The 18772-nt window shown below is 33.4% G+C and overlaps 1 protein-coding gene across 1 annotated transcript; it reads left to right on the top strand.

Moving 5' to 3' along the window:
• Window positions 1-884: 884 nt before the first annotated feature.
• Window positions 885-12837, top strand: LOC137930322 (dopamine D2-like receptor). Its single transcript, XM_068773556.1, has 8 exons — window positions 885-944; window positions 1898-2150; window positions 2796-2998; window positions 4674-4765; window positions 5095-5104; window positions 5457-5633; window positions 9005-9183; window positions 12456-12837. The coding sequence occupies exons 1-8, from the start codon at window positions 886-888 to the stop codon at window positions 12668-12670; spliced, it is 1188 nt and encodes a 395-aa protein (XP_068629657.1). The 5' UTR covers window position 885; the 3' UTR covers window positions 12671-12837.
• Window positions 12838-18772: the final 5935 nt, after the last annotated feature.

Genomic DNA, 18772 nt, shown 5'->3' on the forward strand with positions numbered 1-18772 from the left:
AAACGGCTTGACCGATTTTTACCAAATTTTACATGCGTATTCAGTATGTCTGAGAATCGGCTACTATCTATTTTCCATACCCCTAAGTGACAAGGGTGGTCCCCCTAAATTTTATTTTTAATTTTTTAGACAATTTTTTTGGTTTTTATTTTATTATGATACAACATACAAAAATACATACAAACCTAAATTTTCACCCCTCTACGATCAACCCTTATTTTTTTGCAAAACAACGTTTGCGGGATCAGCTAGTATTTTTATAAAATATGATTACACAAAAATTATTAAAGCCGTAATAAAAAAGTGTGATTTGCGGGCCGCAGGTTGGACACCTCTGCCATATATTATGGTGCGGGTAAGCCCTCACTATGTGTACTGACGATTTAGTTAAAGTCGTGCAAAGTAGCTAGATGCTTACCTTAGTTATAATTCTTTTTTAGTTATCATTGCGATCTATGATAAATAATTATGTAATAATATTGCTATATAAAAAGCCGCCATATGTGAAAGTTCCCGCGGACGTCGTCACAACGCTTAACCTTTTGTTCGTCTCGCCCACTCGTCTCGCTCACTCGCACGGCGTTCACGATACGCGCTCTCGCTTGCTCTTGCCAGGTAGCCAAGACGCAGCACGTGCGCCCGCGGCCGTTGGAGTTCTGGAGAGTCGGATTTGAGCCATGAATCGATGCGCAACCGCGCGTAGGCGAATTATTCATTTTCCGCGCACAAATTGTTTTAATAATTAAATAAACGTTTTTCCACATCACAATTATAATTAAAATTAGGTTGTAAATCAATATATTTTTTTAAAAATTTGTGTTTAATCTGTCGCAGTTCAATGGTGAATGGGGCTTACCGGCTTTCGTGTGTGACTGCTACATCGCCATGGATGTAACATGTTCGACTTCAAGTATTTTCAATTTGGTCGCTATATCAGTTGACAGGTAATGTATTACAATCTTATTAAGATCGAGTTTAAATAATTTAAATAAGATTGGTATATAGCAAACATACATGGATGACACTTATGGCATATCGAAACTTCTTGTTGTTGGCAATGTATTGCATATATATTTACCTATATTTAACACGACAAGCTAGATCTGACCTTATTTCTATAGTGTTAAGTTCGATACTCACTTATCGTCTAGAATTATTTAACGAAATTAAAAAGCATCCACAGACAACAAACAATTAAATTCAGTTTAAGATACAAATTGTATGATATAATGTATCAAATCGACTTTCGTTTATGCCTTGATTTTCTCGTTTATTCTTTTATTCTGCATTCTCTCTATAAGCTATATATACTTGTTAATAACATTCTACAAAACTATCATATTATTCAGACAGAAACTTGACATTTTCAGGTATAATCATTTATTTATTTTAAGTTTTCCTTTTTCTTCCTTCATAGTATCTTTCTTTCTTTTTCTTTCCTTCCACCTATAGTCTTCCATCTCTCTCTTCCAACCAATGGTCGTTGGGTATTATAATGGTGAGCCTGTAAACACGGCGAGGTTAGGCGCTCCATTAGGAGGACCGATGACTTAGTTAACGTTGCGAGAAGCCTTTGATTTTTTCTTACATCCTCTTCACTCTCTTGATAATATCCACCACTTATTTCAAACTTTAAAACTTCTTACACTCACGCTATGCTTGCCAGTCCGTGTTCTTTACTCCTAAACCTTACCAGGGTTTCCGTAACTTTTACTATGTTATCGGTATACTTAGAGGGATTCCTACTCATGCCGAGTCTACCTTCACGTGGTCATCACATGAGAACCTTTACCTTCGGCTTCACGAGCACTGTCACTTAAGACGTGCAATTCTTCCAGCCACGTCATTGACCCAGGTTCTTCTACAGATCTTGTAAGTTGTGTTTTGATATTTTTAGGTATATCGCAGTAACACAGCCAATAAAATACGCGAAACACAAGAGCAACGCTCGCGTCTGGTTAATGATAGCCGTGGCTTGGCTGGTCTCTGGCGCGATCGGATCTCCCGTGGTCTTGGGTCTCAACAACACGCCGGACCGCAGTCCCAACGCCTGTCTCTTCAACAGCACCGACTACGTCATCTACTCCTCGCTGGGTTCCTTCTACATACCGTGTATCATTATGATGTTTCTGTACTATAATATTTTTAAGGTATGTATTTTTTTACTCTAAATATTAAGTTACCTAGAAATTATTTTAATTACATGTAAGTAATTAATTACGATTAAATAATAGTTAATTTGATACGATTGTGAATACAGATAATAAAGTTTATTTTGAATTCGGAAAAATAAATAAATATCAATGATGAATTTATTTATTATTTTATTTATAATTATCATACTGTATATATACCATATATATGCTCTACACGTATGTATATATGTTTACGTATGTATGTTTTGTCTATACGTACAAGTTAACTACCCTTTATTTATACTACTACTGTTTCCATACTATGGTTGCCTGGAAGAAATTGCCTCATGTGATAAGACCGCTTATTGTAATTTTACCTTTAATAATATGCATCTATTTATATATTTTCTAGCGTATATAATGAAGAATTATAACTAAATAAATATTTATATTCGTTTTTCAGTTTTTTCTTAATTTTAATTATGTCGTTATTTAATATGTTAAAAGTAAATAAAAAATCAACAAAAACTACCTTTATTAATATATATTAAAATAAATAGTAGCGTTTTAAACATGTACAAATACATATAAAATAACTAAAAAAATCACATTCCGTGCACAAGAAACTTAAAATTAATTAACAAAAGTTTCATCCTTTAGGCGATAAGAAAAAGGGCCAAGAAACAGCGGGTAGCGAAGAAGACATCTTCAGCTGTTGGATCCACAGTCTCAAGTGGCACTGCAGCGGTGGTTATTGAAAACGTGGTCAATTTGCATAGACGTAATGACAGCGGATGCACAATGCAAGAAGACAAACCTACTAACACTGCGTCAGGAAGCAATGAAGATGACGAAGATGATAAGTAAGTTGTAGTAAGTCCACATAAGTAGATAAAACTTCTACATATCTAATGGATTCAGGCGTTATTTTGCGGTTCATCATGAGTAAGAAAAAGACCAATATATAGCTACTTCCGCCAATGCAGTAGTAGTCGTGCAATAAAGTGCACCACCCGCCAGTCCGCTGATAAATGCGCATGCGGCAAACAATGCGAATTACACAACTACCACCGTTAAATCACTCAACACGAGTTTCACCCCTCCACGGGGTATCTTCAGGAGTTATGTTACATCGATTAGTACCAAACATAGAGATCTATGTGTCGTAAAAAACACAAAGACTACTGCATTGGCGGAAATAGCTATATATTAAAACGATCTACGTATATCTACAATTGCAGGAAATTTGTCTTTGGATCCGTTTACAGTAAATGTACTTACATTTTGATAATGCATATAATTTTTATCTGTTTATAAAGCCTTTTTTAGACTTGTAGTTTCAACAGTCTGAAAGTAACTTTTTTTTCTTTTATATGGCTTTTGTTATTGTGGACTTCTCGTGCATTTTCTTGTCTTAGGTACGCAGGGAAAATATGTTCTCAAAAAGTTTTTCACTACCTTTTTTCATTCTCATCTTTTATCACTACAGATCTTTCTTACCATACTTTATATTTCATTCATACGTCACACTTTTAACTTGGCCTTCTCCTTCAGAGTACTATTTTACATTCTTTTTATTTTTATTAATTTACTTTTGTTTATCAAAACATTTTATATTTCAATTTTTTTAATAACATTTATATTTTGCTCTGTTGAATTCTACATCTTATACTCTTTCAATTCGTTTTCTTATTCCGGTATTATACGACTAAGATTTGTTGCTTTTTATAACCTATTTATTATTTTTTACAATACTTCAAGAACATTTGACGGCTTTTGTTCTTTCTCCAACAAGCTGATCTCTGGTTACAAATAAAACTGTGTTCTCAGATTTCCATATTTCATAAATATTTCGATAAACCTTCAAGTTTGTTATTTATTGTTCTTCCTCCGATATACAATAAACAGAAAAACAATTCATTCAACTTTGGAACCGTTAACAGAAATTTTATTAATTGTCAACTTATTCTTATTTAGCTATTTTATATTTGACCAAGTTCTGCTTCGCAAGATGTTATAGTTGTGTAGAAGAAGCAGGAAGAAATTCCACTACAAATCCTTTCTCCATACAACAAGCATAATGAACTCACAATATATTGATGTTTCAGTGGTATGATGAAACGCTTCATCGTCTTCTGAACAAGGACTAAATGGTTTAATAAACATTTTACATTTATTGAACCATAATTAAGAATAATTACATTGCTTCATATTGTAAATAGGATGGACAGCAGCGTCCTCTGCGTACCATATCTGAGATCGCCAACCCCTAATGCCATACCTGGCGATTGTGGTATATTCTCCCATAGTTATCTTTGATAGAGACCTATGTCTTGCAATGGAAGTCTATAGGCCAAAACGATATTGTAAAATAGTACACAGTTGCCTTCAAAGTAGTTTGAAAGTAAGATTAAAATATCTTTATATGTTAGCATATACAGGTAGATGATTTTTCTTTTATATTTTACCTTTTATCGTTTCCGTAGTATGAAGTTACTACGGTCCTAATATTAATCAGCATAGGTCCTATTCTTACAGCTTCGATCGCACAGAGATGGGTGTTTTTGCCGATGAATTAGCGAATTCACGATCCACGAAGTTTATGCTTGCCGCTGTGGTAGAAGAAACTGGTTTGTAAGTATTAATTTAAAATTAAACTCTGGTTTTGCAAGAAAGCATGCACAGGTTGAGGGATGCTGAGCTACGAAGAAATGCTTAGATACGGTCCTCTTACTTCGACCTGCTTGAATCTTCCAATATTCACACTGTTCACTTCTTCACTTTACTACTTCTTTCTTTTTTCTTACTGGATTGTTTTAATGGCCTCCGGATTGGCTTTTATGTTCCGCTCATATGTACTACATTTTGTTAGTCACTTTTTATATTCATCTTCGATATGTTTCTGGATTAATCTGTTTCATTTTATCTCCTCTAGTTGGTCCAGAACTTTCTATAAAAGCCGGGGCTTCGTTATAAAATAAAAATCAAAATCTTTCTCTTTCTTGTGTATTTTCATTCTCCAATCCGATTCGTGTATAGCATCAGAGACATTGATGTCGAAAGGAGTACGGATTAGGTTAGATCAGTCCCCTGAATCTCTTACTCTACTTATTGGCTTTGTAGGTGACAATGACTTTTAGAAGTAATCCAGTCATTTTCGAGCAATGCGTTGAGAGCTCCAGTATCCATGTTCTTTTTTGATGTTATATATTAATGAGGACTTTTCGGCCCAATGCCCATTGTTTTCTCTAGCGATGTACCTAAATGACCATTAACCTTACTTTTTGATCACAGGTATTTACAAATATATTTCTTTTATAGGATTATGGCAAACTTGGCATCACCCATTCCAATGGTGGATCCAAACACAAACAACGACTCCGGTTACGTGCCATCGAACATCGATGCAGAGAAGGAGCATTCTCCACCACAATCGCCTAGTAAAGAACCAACAAGGAAAGAAACGATCAGGCCGCCAACTAAGAAACCTGAGTTAAAGTACGTATCTTTTAAAAATCAGCTGTTTAATTTACTTCTTATAGGAAAAAATGCTTGTATTTTGTATTTTTATATCTCTTACTAATAGATTCAGGCGTTACTTTGCGGAAGTTTATTCTAAGTAAGAAAAGGACTAATATATAGCTACTTCCGCTATGTAGCAGTAGTCGTGCAATGAAGTGCATCGCTCGCCAGCCTGCTGATAAATGCGTATGCGGCCGAAATAGTGCCAAACACCGAGTCAGAGTTTGGCACTAATTGATGTAACATTGCTCCTGAGGATGCCCCGTGGAGGGGTGCAACATGTGTTGAGTGATTTAACGGTGGTAGTTGTGTAATGTTTGCCGCATGCGCATTTATCAGCGGGCTGGCGGGCGGTGCACTTTATTGCACGACTACTGATACATAGTGAATGTAGCTATACATTAGTCCTTTTCTTACTTAATCACTTTAGTTAAAAATTTAATATTAAATATAACAGTCTTTTGAAGTTATTAAGTTTAACAAACATTTTGATGGTTTCGCCATAGGTGAAAGGTTCGTGTAAGAAATCATTATTAATTATATAAGAAGAACGAAGGCTTTCCAGGAAACCCATAATCTTTCTTCCTTAAAGAAGCTTAAGCTATGCATCCTCCGCTCCTTTTTCCCACGAAACTGATTTCCAATTCACAAATGCTTCCTAGCAATGTATATAGGTGAAATGTTAGCGTATAAAATCATTAGTAATTATTTATTCAACAAACCCATTCTTTTGCGTCAAGCAAGAGGCAAAAAATATATAGGTAAAGAGGAAGTACAAACATAGGTCTTATCGTAAAAGACTATCTCTTTCTTACATCAGGAGTTTCCTGGTTCTTCTCCAAAACCATAATACCTTCAAGAGGTCTACGCCTTTCATTGGCTCCCATCGGCTGAAAACAAGAAGAAAATGACCAGTGTTATCTGAGTATTGCATGAAAGCAGTGTTTGTGTCTATTGTACTGTTTATTTCTTTGCATTATGTCTTTTTAAAAATCAACTTTACATATAATGACTTAAACACTTCAGCCCCAACTGTCAAATCAAATATTCCAGTAAACACATATTGAATCTTCTCTTAAATGCACCGTCGTCATATTTAAACGAATGCTCCGCAGTTAAATTAATATTCCTTTTACTGAACATATTAAACACGACTCGAAGCGCCGTATTCGTTACTTTAATAAAATTAATATTTAAATTACTTTACTGTGTGATATGGGAAATTTAAAATGTATTTCATGAAATTGTCAACTCGTTTTAATTTTGTTATATATCTTAAACGAAAATAGCAGTAGACTTGTGTTAATAAACTTTGGCTTATGAACATTTTGTGATAAGTGAGCGCTATAGCACAGCTATAATATATAGCGACTTAGCTATAGATCTAGCATAGCTATAATATATTGCGGCTCAGCAATAGATATAGCATAGCTATATTATATAGCGACTTAGCTATAGATATAGCATAGCTATAATATGTAGCGACTTAAGAACAAACATAGCATAGCTATAATATGTAGCGACTTAGCAATAGGCATAGCATAGCTATAATATATAGTTACTTAGCTATAGATATAACATAGCTATAATATGTAGCGACTTAGCAATAGACATAGCATAGCTATAATATATAGTTACTTAGCTATAGATATAACATAGTTATAATATATAGCGACTTAGCTATAGATCTAGCATAGCTATAAAATATTGCGGCTAAGCAATAGATATAGCATAGCTATGATGTATAGCGACTTAGCTGTAGAAATAGCATAGCAAAGCCGTTACTGTGATCAAAAAGCGAAATTGTCGTTCATAACTGCCGGGCAGTTAAATTTTTATTCTTATGTTGGCAGGATTATCTATAACATTTGCCAAGCGTCTGTTTGTCAAAAGGTTTAATTACGAGTATGTTCGAGTTACACACGTTTTTGTCGAATATTTCAATTTTGTCGTTTAATGCTGAAATCGTTCATTTAAAAAAAAAAAAAACATCAAAAAATTCTACTCATGTCATTTCTAAACCTCGGTATTCGTCTGATTTGGCTCCGTGCCACTTTTGGCCATTCAGTAAGCTCAAAAGAGCAATGTGGGGACGCCGTTTTGACATGATTGAAGAGATAAAAACCGAATAAAAGGTCTTTAAAGGCTCTACTGGAAAAAGACTATTTTGTCTGTTTTGAGAACTGGAAGAAAATGTTAGCAAAAGTGGTATTTATCTGAAGGGGATTACTTTGAAGAGGGTGAAATTGATTTGGAAGAATAAATGAAGAATTTCCATTTTATGAACAATTTCAGATTACTTTTTTATCACAGTATTTATTACTTTAGATCATTTATAGCAGGGTTAAGCAACCTTTTAAATCAACCAGCTGATTTAAACTAACGTCTTTGGCAACCTGCCATATAATGTAACACTTATTAATAATTTACAAAACTTTACTTTGGATAACCATTACAAAATGAAAATATACAAATTAACAGGTACAACGTAAGAACAGAAAAACGAGTATACTTAAAAATTTTAATAAGAGATTTGTCATCGTTTTTTTTTAATAAAATTTACATTTAATACGTACGCATCTAATCGTGTATCGCTCAGTTTTGATCGATGGTTATTATATATAAATGAAATTTCAGTTTAGTATGTAACACCATTTTATTATAAATAATTTTATAACAACATATTGATGACAGAAATTCAATAGACTAAATTTAAATTTAGAATAACTCCATAGACATGTTTAACGGACTGCAAGCGACCTGCGGGCCGCCTGTTGATCACCCCTGATTTATTGGAATCTCGACCGTTAGGAAAAGAGTACTGTAACAATCTAATTTGATATAAACTAAAATAAGAAGTTTATCGCGAGGAGACACGATCTCCATCATCAGACCATCCCCATAGATTCAATTGGACTGATTGAAATGGCAAGTATTAAACGTCTTCCAACGACCACAATGACACCATCCTTGTTCGCTGCGTTTGGGCAAGACAACAATTTTAAAATAAAAAAATATCAAAACTATACAGGTGTAAGATCGACTAATTGACACATAATAAGTTTTCAATACCTAAGCTATTAAATATATATATATATATATATATATATATAAAAACAAAAAATTTTGTCAAAAAATTAAAAAATTTTTTTAGGGTGAACAACCCTTATCACTTAGGAGTATGGAAAATAGATAGTAGCCGATTCTCATACCTACTAAATACGCATATGAAATTTGGTAAAAATCGGTCAAGCCGTTTCGGAGGAGTTCAAGTTCGAACACCGTGACACGAGAATTTTATATATTAGATATATTGTGCAATAATAAGTTATCTTTATTTAATGCAGGAAGAAACTTAGCCGTATAAGCAACAGTTCAATAATCACGACTCCACGCAGACGGTTTAAGAGCGCAGCCTCCGCCGCCCGGTTCACGATATTCCGTGCCAACAGGACTGGCAAAATGCGCGCTAAATCCTTTGCCAAGAAAGAGAAGAAGGCCACGCAAACTTTGGCCATCGTCCTAGGTAATGTAAATAAATCATTCTTATTTCAGACTTGTTTATATATACAGTTACTCCACTGAAATACAATATAACTACTGGATGATTTGTTATAGATTTTTAAACTCTTGAGGGGTAAATGTATAACTTTATATTTACTATCGAATGTTATATTGTACACACTTATCCTAAAATTAATAATAACGTATTTATAGGGAATATTTTTGTATGGTGTTTGGTAATCAACTTTAAAATAATCAATTTATTTATGCTATTTTTTAACCATTACAATTTATTTAAATTTTTTCCCTTCTATATAGTATTTTGTTTAACCCGCTTACTCCCTCTTACCTTAAATCTGGATTTCTCTCTTGATCTTTGGAGAAATATTGTTTGTACCAGAACCTACTGCTATATTTATGGAGAAATCTTTCACAGTTGTCGCTGTCAGGCTATGAAATTAGTTACTAGAACCAATGAGATGCGCTAAATAGCTGTTACCATTAAAAAAAAGGTTTAAAGTAAAAGTGTACTTGCTTGGTCTCTAAATAAAATATTGTGTAGCATTTGTTATGTATAAATTAATATATAAATTAATGTAGTATACAGATTGTTTGTTTATGGGTGTGTAAAAACTTTGAAAGGGTGAACATATAGGTGATATGTCAGCAAAAAGTATAATAATGTTTATTTCCAATCAACCTGTATAAGCTTATCAATCTGAAATATGCTACAGGTCCATAAAGTCAGGTATAGATAGTAAACTATAATAAATTTTGTTTTTATACAGGGTGTATCACGAATATATTGACAGCTAATGAACTATACATTCACCACAAAGCTATAACATCTATAAACAATCATCATGTATAGTAGTAGTACATTATTATTTGTTTTTCAAACTATTTTCTCGTATGTAAAAATAGTATACAAAATGAAAAAGAGCTATTAAACTAAAAAAAATCCTATGTCTAACACTATTTGAGAATCATAGTACGTTTTATATAATTTAAGCTGTCTCGACAGACTTTTCACTGTCTTAATTGTAAATAACCAATTGGAACACTGACAAAAACGTTTATTTAAAAAAAAAATACATAACGTATACTCTATTGCTTTTTGAAATATAATATTGTAAGTTAGGTGATAAAAAGCAGGGTATTCTGTGGGAAGTTCGTGTTTTACATCAGGACAGCTTGAGTTTGTTGATAGTACTCCATACAGAGACAAGCCAAGAGGCTTGGAACATCGACTAAAAGTTGGCATTTCATTCGGAAAGTGTACAGCGGAATTACACCAAACAATTCCCCCATCTCCTTTCTTCCATCAGACAACAACACGCAAGGATTCACGACATCCGTACACGGTTGAAATTCCGTTCACCCTCACAAAGCGTTTTATTAACCTTCCTGTACCCGCGCTAAATAGTGTAACACGTGTCGTGCCGGTCTCTGGGATGAATGGCACGAATGACGCTTAGTTCACCAGAATGTGGCCCCCACTCAAGGTCACACGTAACGTCAATTTCAAGGTCGTATCAAATTAGGCAAGTATTAGAAAGTTCATTAAACTAGCATTATTCGTTCTTTATTTAAATTCGAAAAATCATTCTGTCGGTCTCTCAGACAAACGCGCGAGTACAGGAAGGTTGATACTTTATAGTGCGAACACAACCTGCCGGGGTCATAGTTTCCATACAATTATAACTTAGGAGTCTTCAAGATAAGAGTGAATAGGTTTCTTGTAGGCAAGCATGTAGCTTCGTAGACCTCGTCATCGCTTAACATCAGGCGACATAGAGGTCAAATGTATCCTTTATACAGGACAAAAAAAACTTTATAACAAGTGACAGATAAAATTTATAATAAATAGCATTGTTAATAACATGAATTTTAATATTGATGCTATACAATGCGATATTGAAAATCTAAGCCGCATTGGAAATTATATATCTTTTATTAGAAGCATCAAAAGCCAAGTGATTACCACCTGTTCCTGTCCATGGCGAACGCCCTTGGTGGTGTAAAGTAGAACTCAAAAGAGGTTTGTGAAAAGTGGCTGTCCGAGTTCTTCGCAAATAAGGAGGGGGGCTTCTACGAGGGAGGTAATATGAAGTTGTCGTCTAGATGGAAACAGATTATCGAACAAAACGGCGCATATTTGAATTAAATCCGATCACTGTAACACTTTTTATAAAGCAAAAAAGCGGAAGGGAGATATTTGACAACCTGTTATTACAAAGTCCATAAAAAAAAAATGAAACCTGTAGTCCGTGTGAAGTAGTGGTGTGTTCAAACTTACTTAGAGATTCATAGTTTAAATTACATAGCAGATATTAAACAACGCTGATTAATTGCTATAGCGATACGCTATATAAATAGCATCGATTTATAACAAGTACTCATTAAAAGTTTATAGACTTGTTTTTGTTAATGATAATCTTCGTTGTTTATATTAAAACGTTGTTTTGAAATCACTCAGAAATTAAAACAAAAGAAGTTACATTAAGTCTCTAGTTGTTTATAAATGAATATTTATTTTTAATACACAATTATTATAAAGCAAAAAGATTTGTAGCACATAAATATGAAGTTAAAAATAAATAGCATTTTCGAACCCTATATTAACGTACATCAATACAGTTATCGTATATATGTTTAATAAGTGAGCAATATATATGTTCTTTTCTGTCCCATCTTCTCCTTTCTATCTCACTCTATCCCGTCCTACCATGCCCTACCTAATCCACTGAAATCCACTAAACTTCACTCATCTCCATTTAACTCAATTCTACAAATCTCTACTAAACTCCACCACTTCACTTAACTCCATTTCACTCCACCAAACACAACTTAACTCTACTGAACGCTGATCTACTCCACTCCGTTTAGCTCTGCTCTATTACACTTCACTTCGCACTTCTCAAATACACTTAAATCCACTCCACCAAACACCGCTTAACTCCACTCAACTCCACTTCACTCTGCTCAACTCCGATCCACTCTACTAAACACCGCTGAACTCCTCTTAAATCTGTTTAATTCCGTTTCACTCCACTCTACTTCACCCCACTCTACTCAAATCTACTCAACTACACCCACATCTACTCAACTCCACTCTACTCCGCTCACACCGTTGCTGATCCATTCTTTTCAATGTATTTTATGACTTTTATTTTATTGTATTGATTCTCGAGAAAGATGATCTTATTTTTAGATAAGCATAATTACTTTCAAAAGCTCCTAGTTACAAGAATTATATAAATATACTTTACTAAAGTTAAATGTTATATGCAGGTGTATTCCTGTTCTGCTGGGCCCCGTTCTTCACGTGCTCAGTCCTGGACGCCATCTGCACGAAATTCGGTCTGCCATACTCTCCAGGTGTGACGGTGTTCATTTTAACAACCTGGCTGGGGTACATCAATTCCTTCCTCAACCCTGTCATCTACACAATCTTCAACCCTGAATTCCGGAAGGCTTTTCGAAAGCTTTTACATTTCGGTACATAGCTGAGTGATTATTATTACGTGTATAGTTAAATTGTAAGATGAGAACTTTTAGGAAGCTTTCTTGTAAGAGTAAAGCTCATGTTCCAGTGGGATATGAAACTAGATAAACTTTTATGAAGTTTATATTAATAATTAAATGTGAGGTGATGTTATCTAAGAGAATTATGAGTCAGTGTGTATGTTTGTTAAAAAAAAGTTCGTATTCTGAAAATAAATTTCGTATATCAGGTGATTTATTCGTGTATATATTATTTCTGTAAATATGCTTTCTTGAAAATTCAAATTATAACATAATTTCCTGTGGCTCTAAAATTAATTAATGTTATGATATACTTCAAACTGATTATGAGTCCAAGTGCAATATTTCGGCCAAACGTGATGATAAAGCAAAAGATGCTAAATGCAAATATTTTTGTAACTTGCTTGTTGTTAAAAATCATTATCTTCACGTAATTAAGTAGTGTATCTAATATTAAGTTTATATCTAACTTTATTAACCCTCTGGTTGTGATATATATATGTATAGATTTCAAATAATGTAACTTTGTAATTTTAATATCTCATGTTGTGAAAGCTATTTATTTGTTGTTATATTTTTAGCATTATCGCCATCGTCTGCTATAATTTATAACACAGTTATAGCAGTAGTAGCTATTTTTTAATTAAACTAGCTATTTTTAAATTGTTTTTACGAAAAATAATCACATCTTATTTTAATGCCTTGCTAAATATGTTTGGTTGTTTAAATTATTTTTTTGACATATTCCTTGCAAATTCAAACAATTATGAAATACAAAAAAAATATAATGCTTGATGACTATAAAATTTCCTCTTTCGGTAAATAATTCACGTAATCTTTTATATGAATAATTCAACCGCATACTGATTTTGTTTGTCAATTTGGCGTATTTTTTATTAAAAAACTACATCTTCTATTATTTTGGTAAAACAGATAGACAAAGTATAATTTTCTGTATTTTTATTCAACATCATTGTAGTGACGTCTTTGACTTCCTATAGACATATAAATGACTTTTTCATATTTATATCCAGTATAAATAAACATTGTGTAGTAAAAAAACTAGATTTAATGGTCGATTATATGATAGAAGCATTTTCATAATATATGTTTATATTTAATCCTTCAATCATGTATGTATATATAATAGCTAATGTTTCCATAGCTTTAATCGATGTATATTTTACATTTAGAAATATTATTAAATGTAATATTAAGCCAAATATATAGATTTGTACAGTTATAAAAAATTGTTACGAACTGCATTTATTTATGTAAATTATATGTAATTGTTAGAACAGAGAGTTGTGAAATTTATGTCTATGAATAAATATGAATTAAAATGAAATAAACCAAATTTGTTTTTTTTTTTTCATTTTTAAGGGTCTCTTTGAACTCATGGTTGTGTTAAAAAAGTAAAATAGGTTTAAAACAGTTTAAAAGCTGAACATCGAGCTTCGAATGCGACGAGAAAGCTGTTTCGTGTACTTTATACTTATACTATATTATTCACTTTGGAGAGACCGTACACAAAAGCCTATGAAAAGAGACCTCAGCTTGGGCTATAAATTGATAACCGTTTTTATGCCCCCCCCCTCCCCTGCTGGGGACTTCTCCTATCACCCCTATCTGGTAGGGGACAGGGATTATATTTTTACTAATAACTTTTTTACTTTATTTTTTATTTCCATATTCTTTTTTCGTTCCTTACAATATATATCTTGCTATTCTTTCATTCCACAATTCGATCTATTTTTCGACTACCTTTCATCCATCCTCAATCCCTGCAGTTATGTTTATTTATAATTTGCAACATCACAGATTTTTTATTTTAACAATTCTCAGATATTTATGTATTACAGTTCTTTTATTTTATCACAGTTACAACAATATTTTTATTTACATCTAGTTTTTTCCTTATTATATTTTATCTAATTTACATTTTATTCTTACACTGCTTTACTTACTTGTTCCTATTTATTACATCTTTAATTACCTTCCAGCAGAAGTTGAAGAAGGTTTCTCTCCCCTTTTTCCTCTTTCATGATGGAGGCGATAGTCGCTTCCTCGACCTTTTCACCTAGCCGTGCCGGCTCTGTGTCGATCTAGAGACCTTTGAATGCGAGACACTCTGCTACCAGGTGGAGAACGGTCTGGTCCACGCCCAGTTCACAGAAGCATGAGGGATCCTCCTTGAGCTAAAACCTATGAAGGTACTCAGAGAATTCCCCGTATCCCGTGAAGAACTGGACCGTACACCTTCATGCTGTGGAGCGCGCAATAAGCTGCAATAGCGCCCGAGAAGAATATCCGCGTTGTCGATGCCGTCGTTCGATAACAGTTTATCATTTGGCGGCTACTTAACTTAAACTACTACTACTACTTTGGGAAGCGTTAGCGCTAAAAGAAAAATAACGCAGAAGAAACTCCATCAATACTTCTTATATGAATAGAGATTGTCATCGTTTCGAATGGCGCCAATTGATGGCGTTAGTCAATAGACTACTAGCGCCCTCAACTAGCATTAGGTAATCACATAGCCGCTATGGTTTGTCAAGGGTAGTTGCATATAAAAGCATCACTCTAGTAAGTTGAAATTGATTGTTGTGATAAATATGTTTAACGCATTAGCCGCATAACGTACCTACTTCTAAAATTGCGGAATATAAAGTAATAAATAAAATACACAACTGAAAACAGAATTGAAGTCTAATCTGTTACTTCGCTCTGTTTAACGGACATTGCGAAAGTTATAGCTGAAGTTCAAACTTTCCAAGCAACAGAGTAATATGAAACTCTCAGTCGAAACTTTGGCCCTGTATCGATCAAATGCTTCAAGACTTAGATCTAACTTATCCTTTCATTGTAGAGCTTTAGTTATGGTTTAATAATCTATACATATCGACGTTACTTTAGTTTAAATCCGTTTTAAAGGTTAGCTTTGGGTTTAAAAGATTCTTAACTGAGGACTACGATATTTAATGGAATCAGGCGTTACCTTGCGGAAGTCCATCCTAAGTAAGAAAAGGACCAATATTTAGATGATAGTGCCAAACACAGAGTCCACTCTGTGTTTGGCACTAATCGGTGTAACATAACTCCTGAAGATGCCCTGTGGAGAGGTGAAACACGTGTTGAGTAATTGGCGGTGGTGGTTGTGTAATTCGCATTGTTTGCCGCATACGCATTTATCAGCGGACTGGCGGGCGGTGCACTTTGTTGCACTACTACCACTGCATGTGCGGAAGTGGCTAATTATTGTTCCTTTTCTCACTGAGGACTACGAGCTTGTACACTAGCCATGGACTATGACAGGAACATGGTTAAGTTTACAGAGAGTGGCTGGATGCAGCGCAAGTGTTATAATGGCGATGATGGAGGAAGACTTATGCCTTACAGGCGTTTATCGGATGACCTGATGATGTAATCATTATTTTAACCAATATATTAAGATTACTTTAAATACTTACTAAGACGACATATATAACATTTTTTAAACACACTCCTTAATATTAATAATACATACGTCGTATCGTTGTAGAGTCTTCTTTATGTGTGTGTGTGTGTGTGTGTGTGCAAACGTAGGTCCAGCATGGGATCACATACCGCGGCGCACTGGTCAGTGGTGTTTAAATAATATATATCTAGTCCATAGTGATGATATATATATATATATGTTGTTTCTTTGTAGTTAACTAAGCGATGTCACACGGTATAGGTAGACCTCCTTAATAGGTAGACCTGTGACATACGACATACTTAAAGTAACGAGAAGTGGGGGAGGCCTATACCTTGCAGTAGAAGTACATCGGCAGAAAAAAAGTAGAAGAAACAATGTGATTAAAATAGACGGCGATATACAACCGGCTGTTTTATTACTTATATCGTGTTTCAATTTTCTATGGTATCATTAATTGATTGAAATTTTCCAAGCACGCTACGGCACGGCGTAATTATGTCTCTAGAGAATTATCCTTTTTCATCCATTCGCTATTAATATGTAATGGAAATAAATCGATATTAAGTCTAATATTTTGTTCATAAAATTTGGTATGTCATATATATATATATATATACATGTGTGAATGAGTGCATGTGTGCGTGCGTGCGTACGTGCGTGTGTGTGTGTGTGTGTATGTGTGTGTGTAAGAAATAGCCTTATAAGTGCATTAACATAATTTGTAATTACAAACTTCCAATACAACATAGTTTCGGTGTATGCCTAACAGCGTAACAATGTGTTGAGAGTTTCGAACTCTGACGAATCGATGGATAACTCTGTCTGTGCCTTCAACGATATTCACAAAACACACACAGATGATCTCTAATATTTAAAATCTTTATTTATGTGAAGAACAGTAATTACTTACATTATTAAACTAATTTCAGATTTGCAAATAATATTTTTCTTAAAAAGCCTTTTTTAAAAAAAGTTACCAACTATTTTTTCTAACATTTACGTATAGATAGATACATAAAGGATTTATGAACGTGTTGAAGATGAAATTTAGGCGTTAGGAGTTTATTGGTAAGAAAGAGATGAATGATAAAATTAGTTTGTTCAACATTGAAACTTTTTATCTATTTATTTTTTTAATCTATTATATCGTTGACTCTGCTTTGAATGGTGTTATAATAGAAGAACCAGGGAAAAATTCCACAACATCACATCATTTAATAAAGTTTAACAGTACTGATTTATATATATACATTTTATCAGATGTAGCCTAAATAAAATTAAAATAATCAGGCGACATCACTGCGAAGGGTTCATGTTATTTAAATATTCACTTATTTAATAATAAGCCTTTTCTATCAACTTACTTTTAATATGCGTTTTGAATTTTGCTAATGCTATGGTAGTCTAATAATATTGTGCGGATTTTTAAAAAAAAAACTGATTCTGTATATTACAAAATTAGACTTTATGCAGTTGAAACTTTGATATAGACAGTTTTTCACGGTGCCTTTAAAAACAGTTTGGTTCGTTATTGTTTCCTTATATGATTGTTATATTGTATCGATCGCCTGTAATTGTGCGAAATATATATCTAATCTAAAATTATACTATAAGAGGTAAAGTTTAAACAAATTTGTTTTGGACTATAGTCGAAAATTTACATAAAAAATGAAAATTATTTGTAGATATGTTTTCTCTTTATCAAAAAGGAATATCTTTTCAAATTTAATTAAAATGTATCTACAAAAATATTACTTATTATTAGAACTTTCCTTTATTATTTAGAAAGAAACATATTGCAGACTGCAAGTTATGGTACAAGTTTTTCGAACACCACATTCTAAAGAATTGGGTCAGCTTTACCCACTATGCCGTTCACAAAGATATTATATTTTTATTAAAAGAATTTCTCTTTTGGACTGGATAAAATGTGGTTTTATAAGGCGAGGTGACGTTTCTTGGATAATTCAGAATGGTTAACAACAGTTGTGAAAGCTTGTGGGAATCTTCCATAGGTTTGTTAGGTTCTGGAGGTAATAAAAACACGGAGTAGAAGTGTGTATATTCAATAACATTAGCCCATATTTATACCGATTTAAAAATATGGAAACAATGTTTAATAATAAAAATCGTCAGCTCATTACAAGTTGAGAAGTATTGTATAGCGCTCTCCTTTACCCGATGTATTTAGAGAATTATATTTCTGTGAAATTCCCCTTTTCGATGCGCCACTGACGATGAAATAATGTTGATGCCATAATACCGATTTAAATAAAGAATTATATTTCTGTGGAATTCCCCTTTTCGATGCGCCACTGACGATGAAGTAATGTTGCTGCCATAATACCGATTTAAGTAAAGAATTATATTTCTGTGGAATTCCCCTTTTCGATGCGCTGCTGACGATGAAATTATGTTGCTGCCATAATATCGATTTAAATAAAGAATTATATTTCTGTGGAATTCCCCTTTTATTTGTGCCGCTGACGATGACGTTAGGTAGTTCCTACAAGCTTTTAACGTTTACGGTACCTTTATCCATAAAACACTATACATATAGATTTTTTTCTGCATTATCACATTAATTATTCATAATATATTTGATATAAGATAATATATAGAT

This window comes from Battus philenor, unplaced genomic scaffold (genome assembly GCF_028537555.1).
Source record: "Battus philenor isolate CCGP_79_NKW_IND1 unplaced genomic scaffold, ilBatPhil1.0.hap1 SCAF_11, whole genome shotgun sequence".
Taxonomy (NCBI): Eukaryota; Metazoa; Arthropoda; class Insecta; order Lepidoptera; family Papilionidae; genus Battus; species Battus philenor.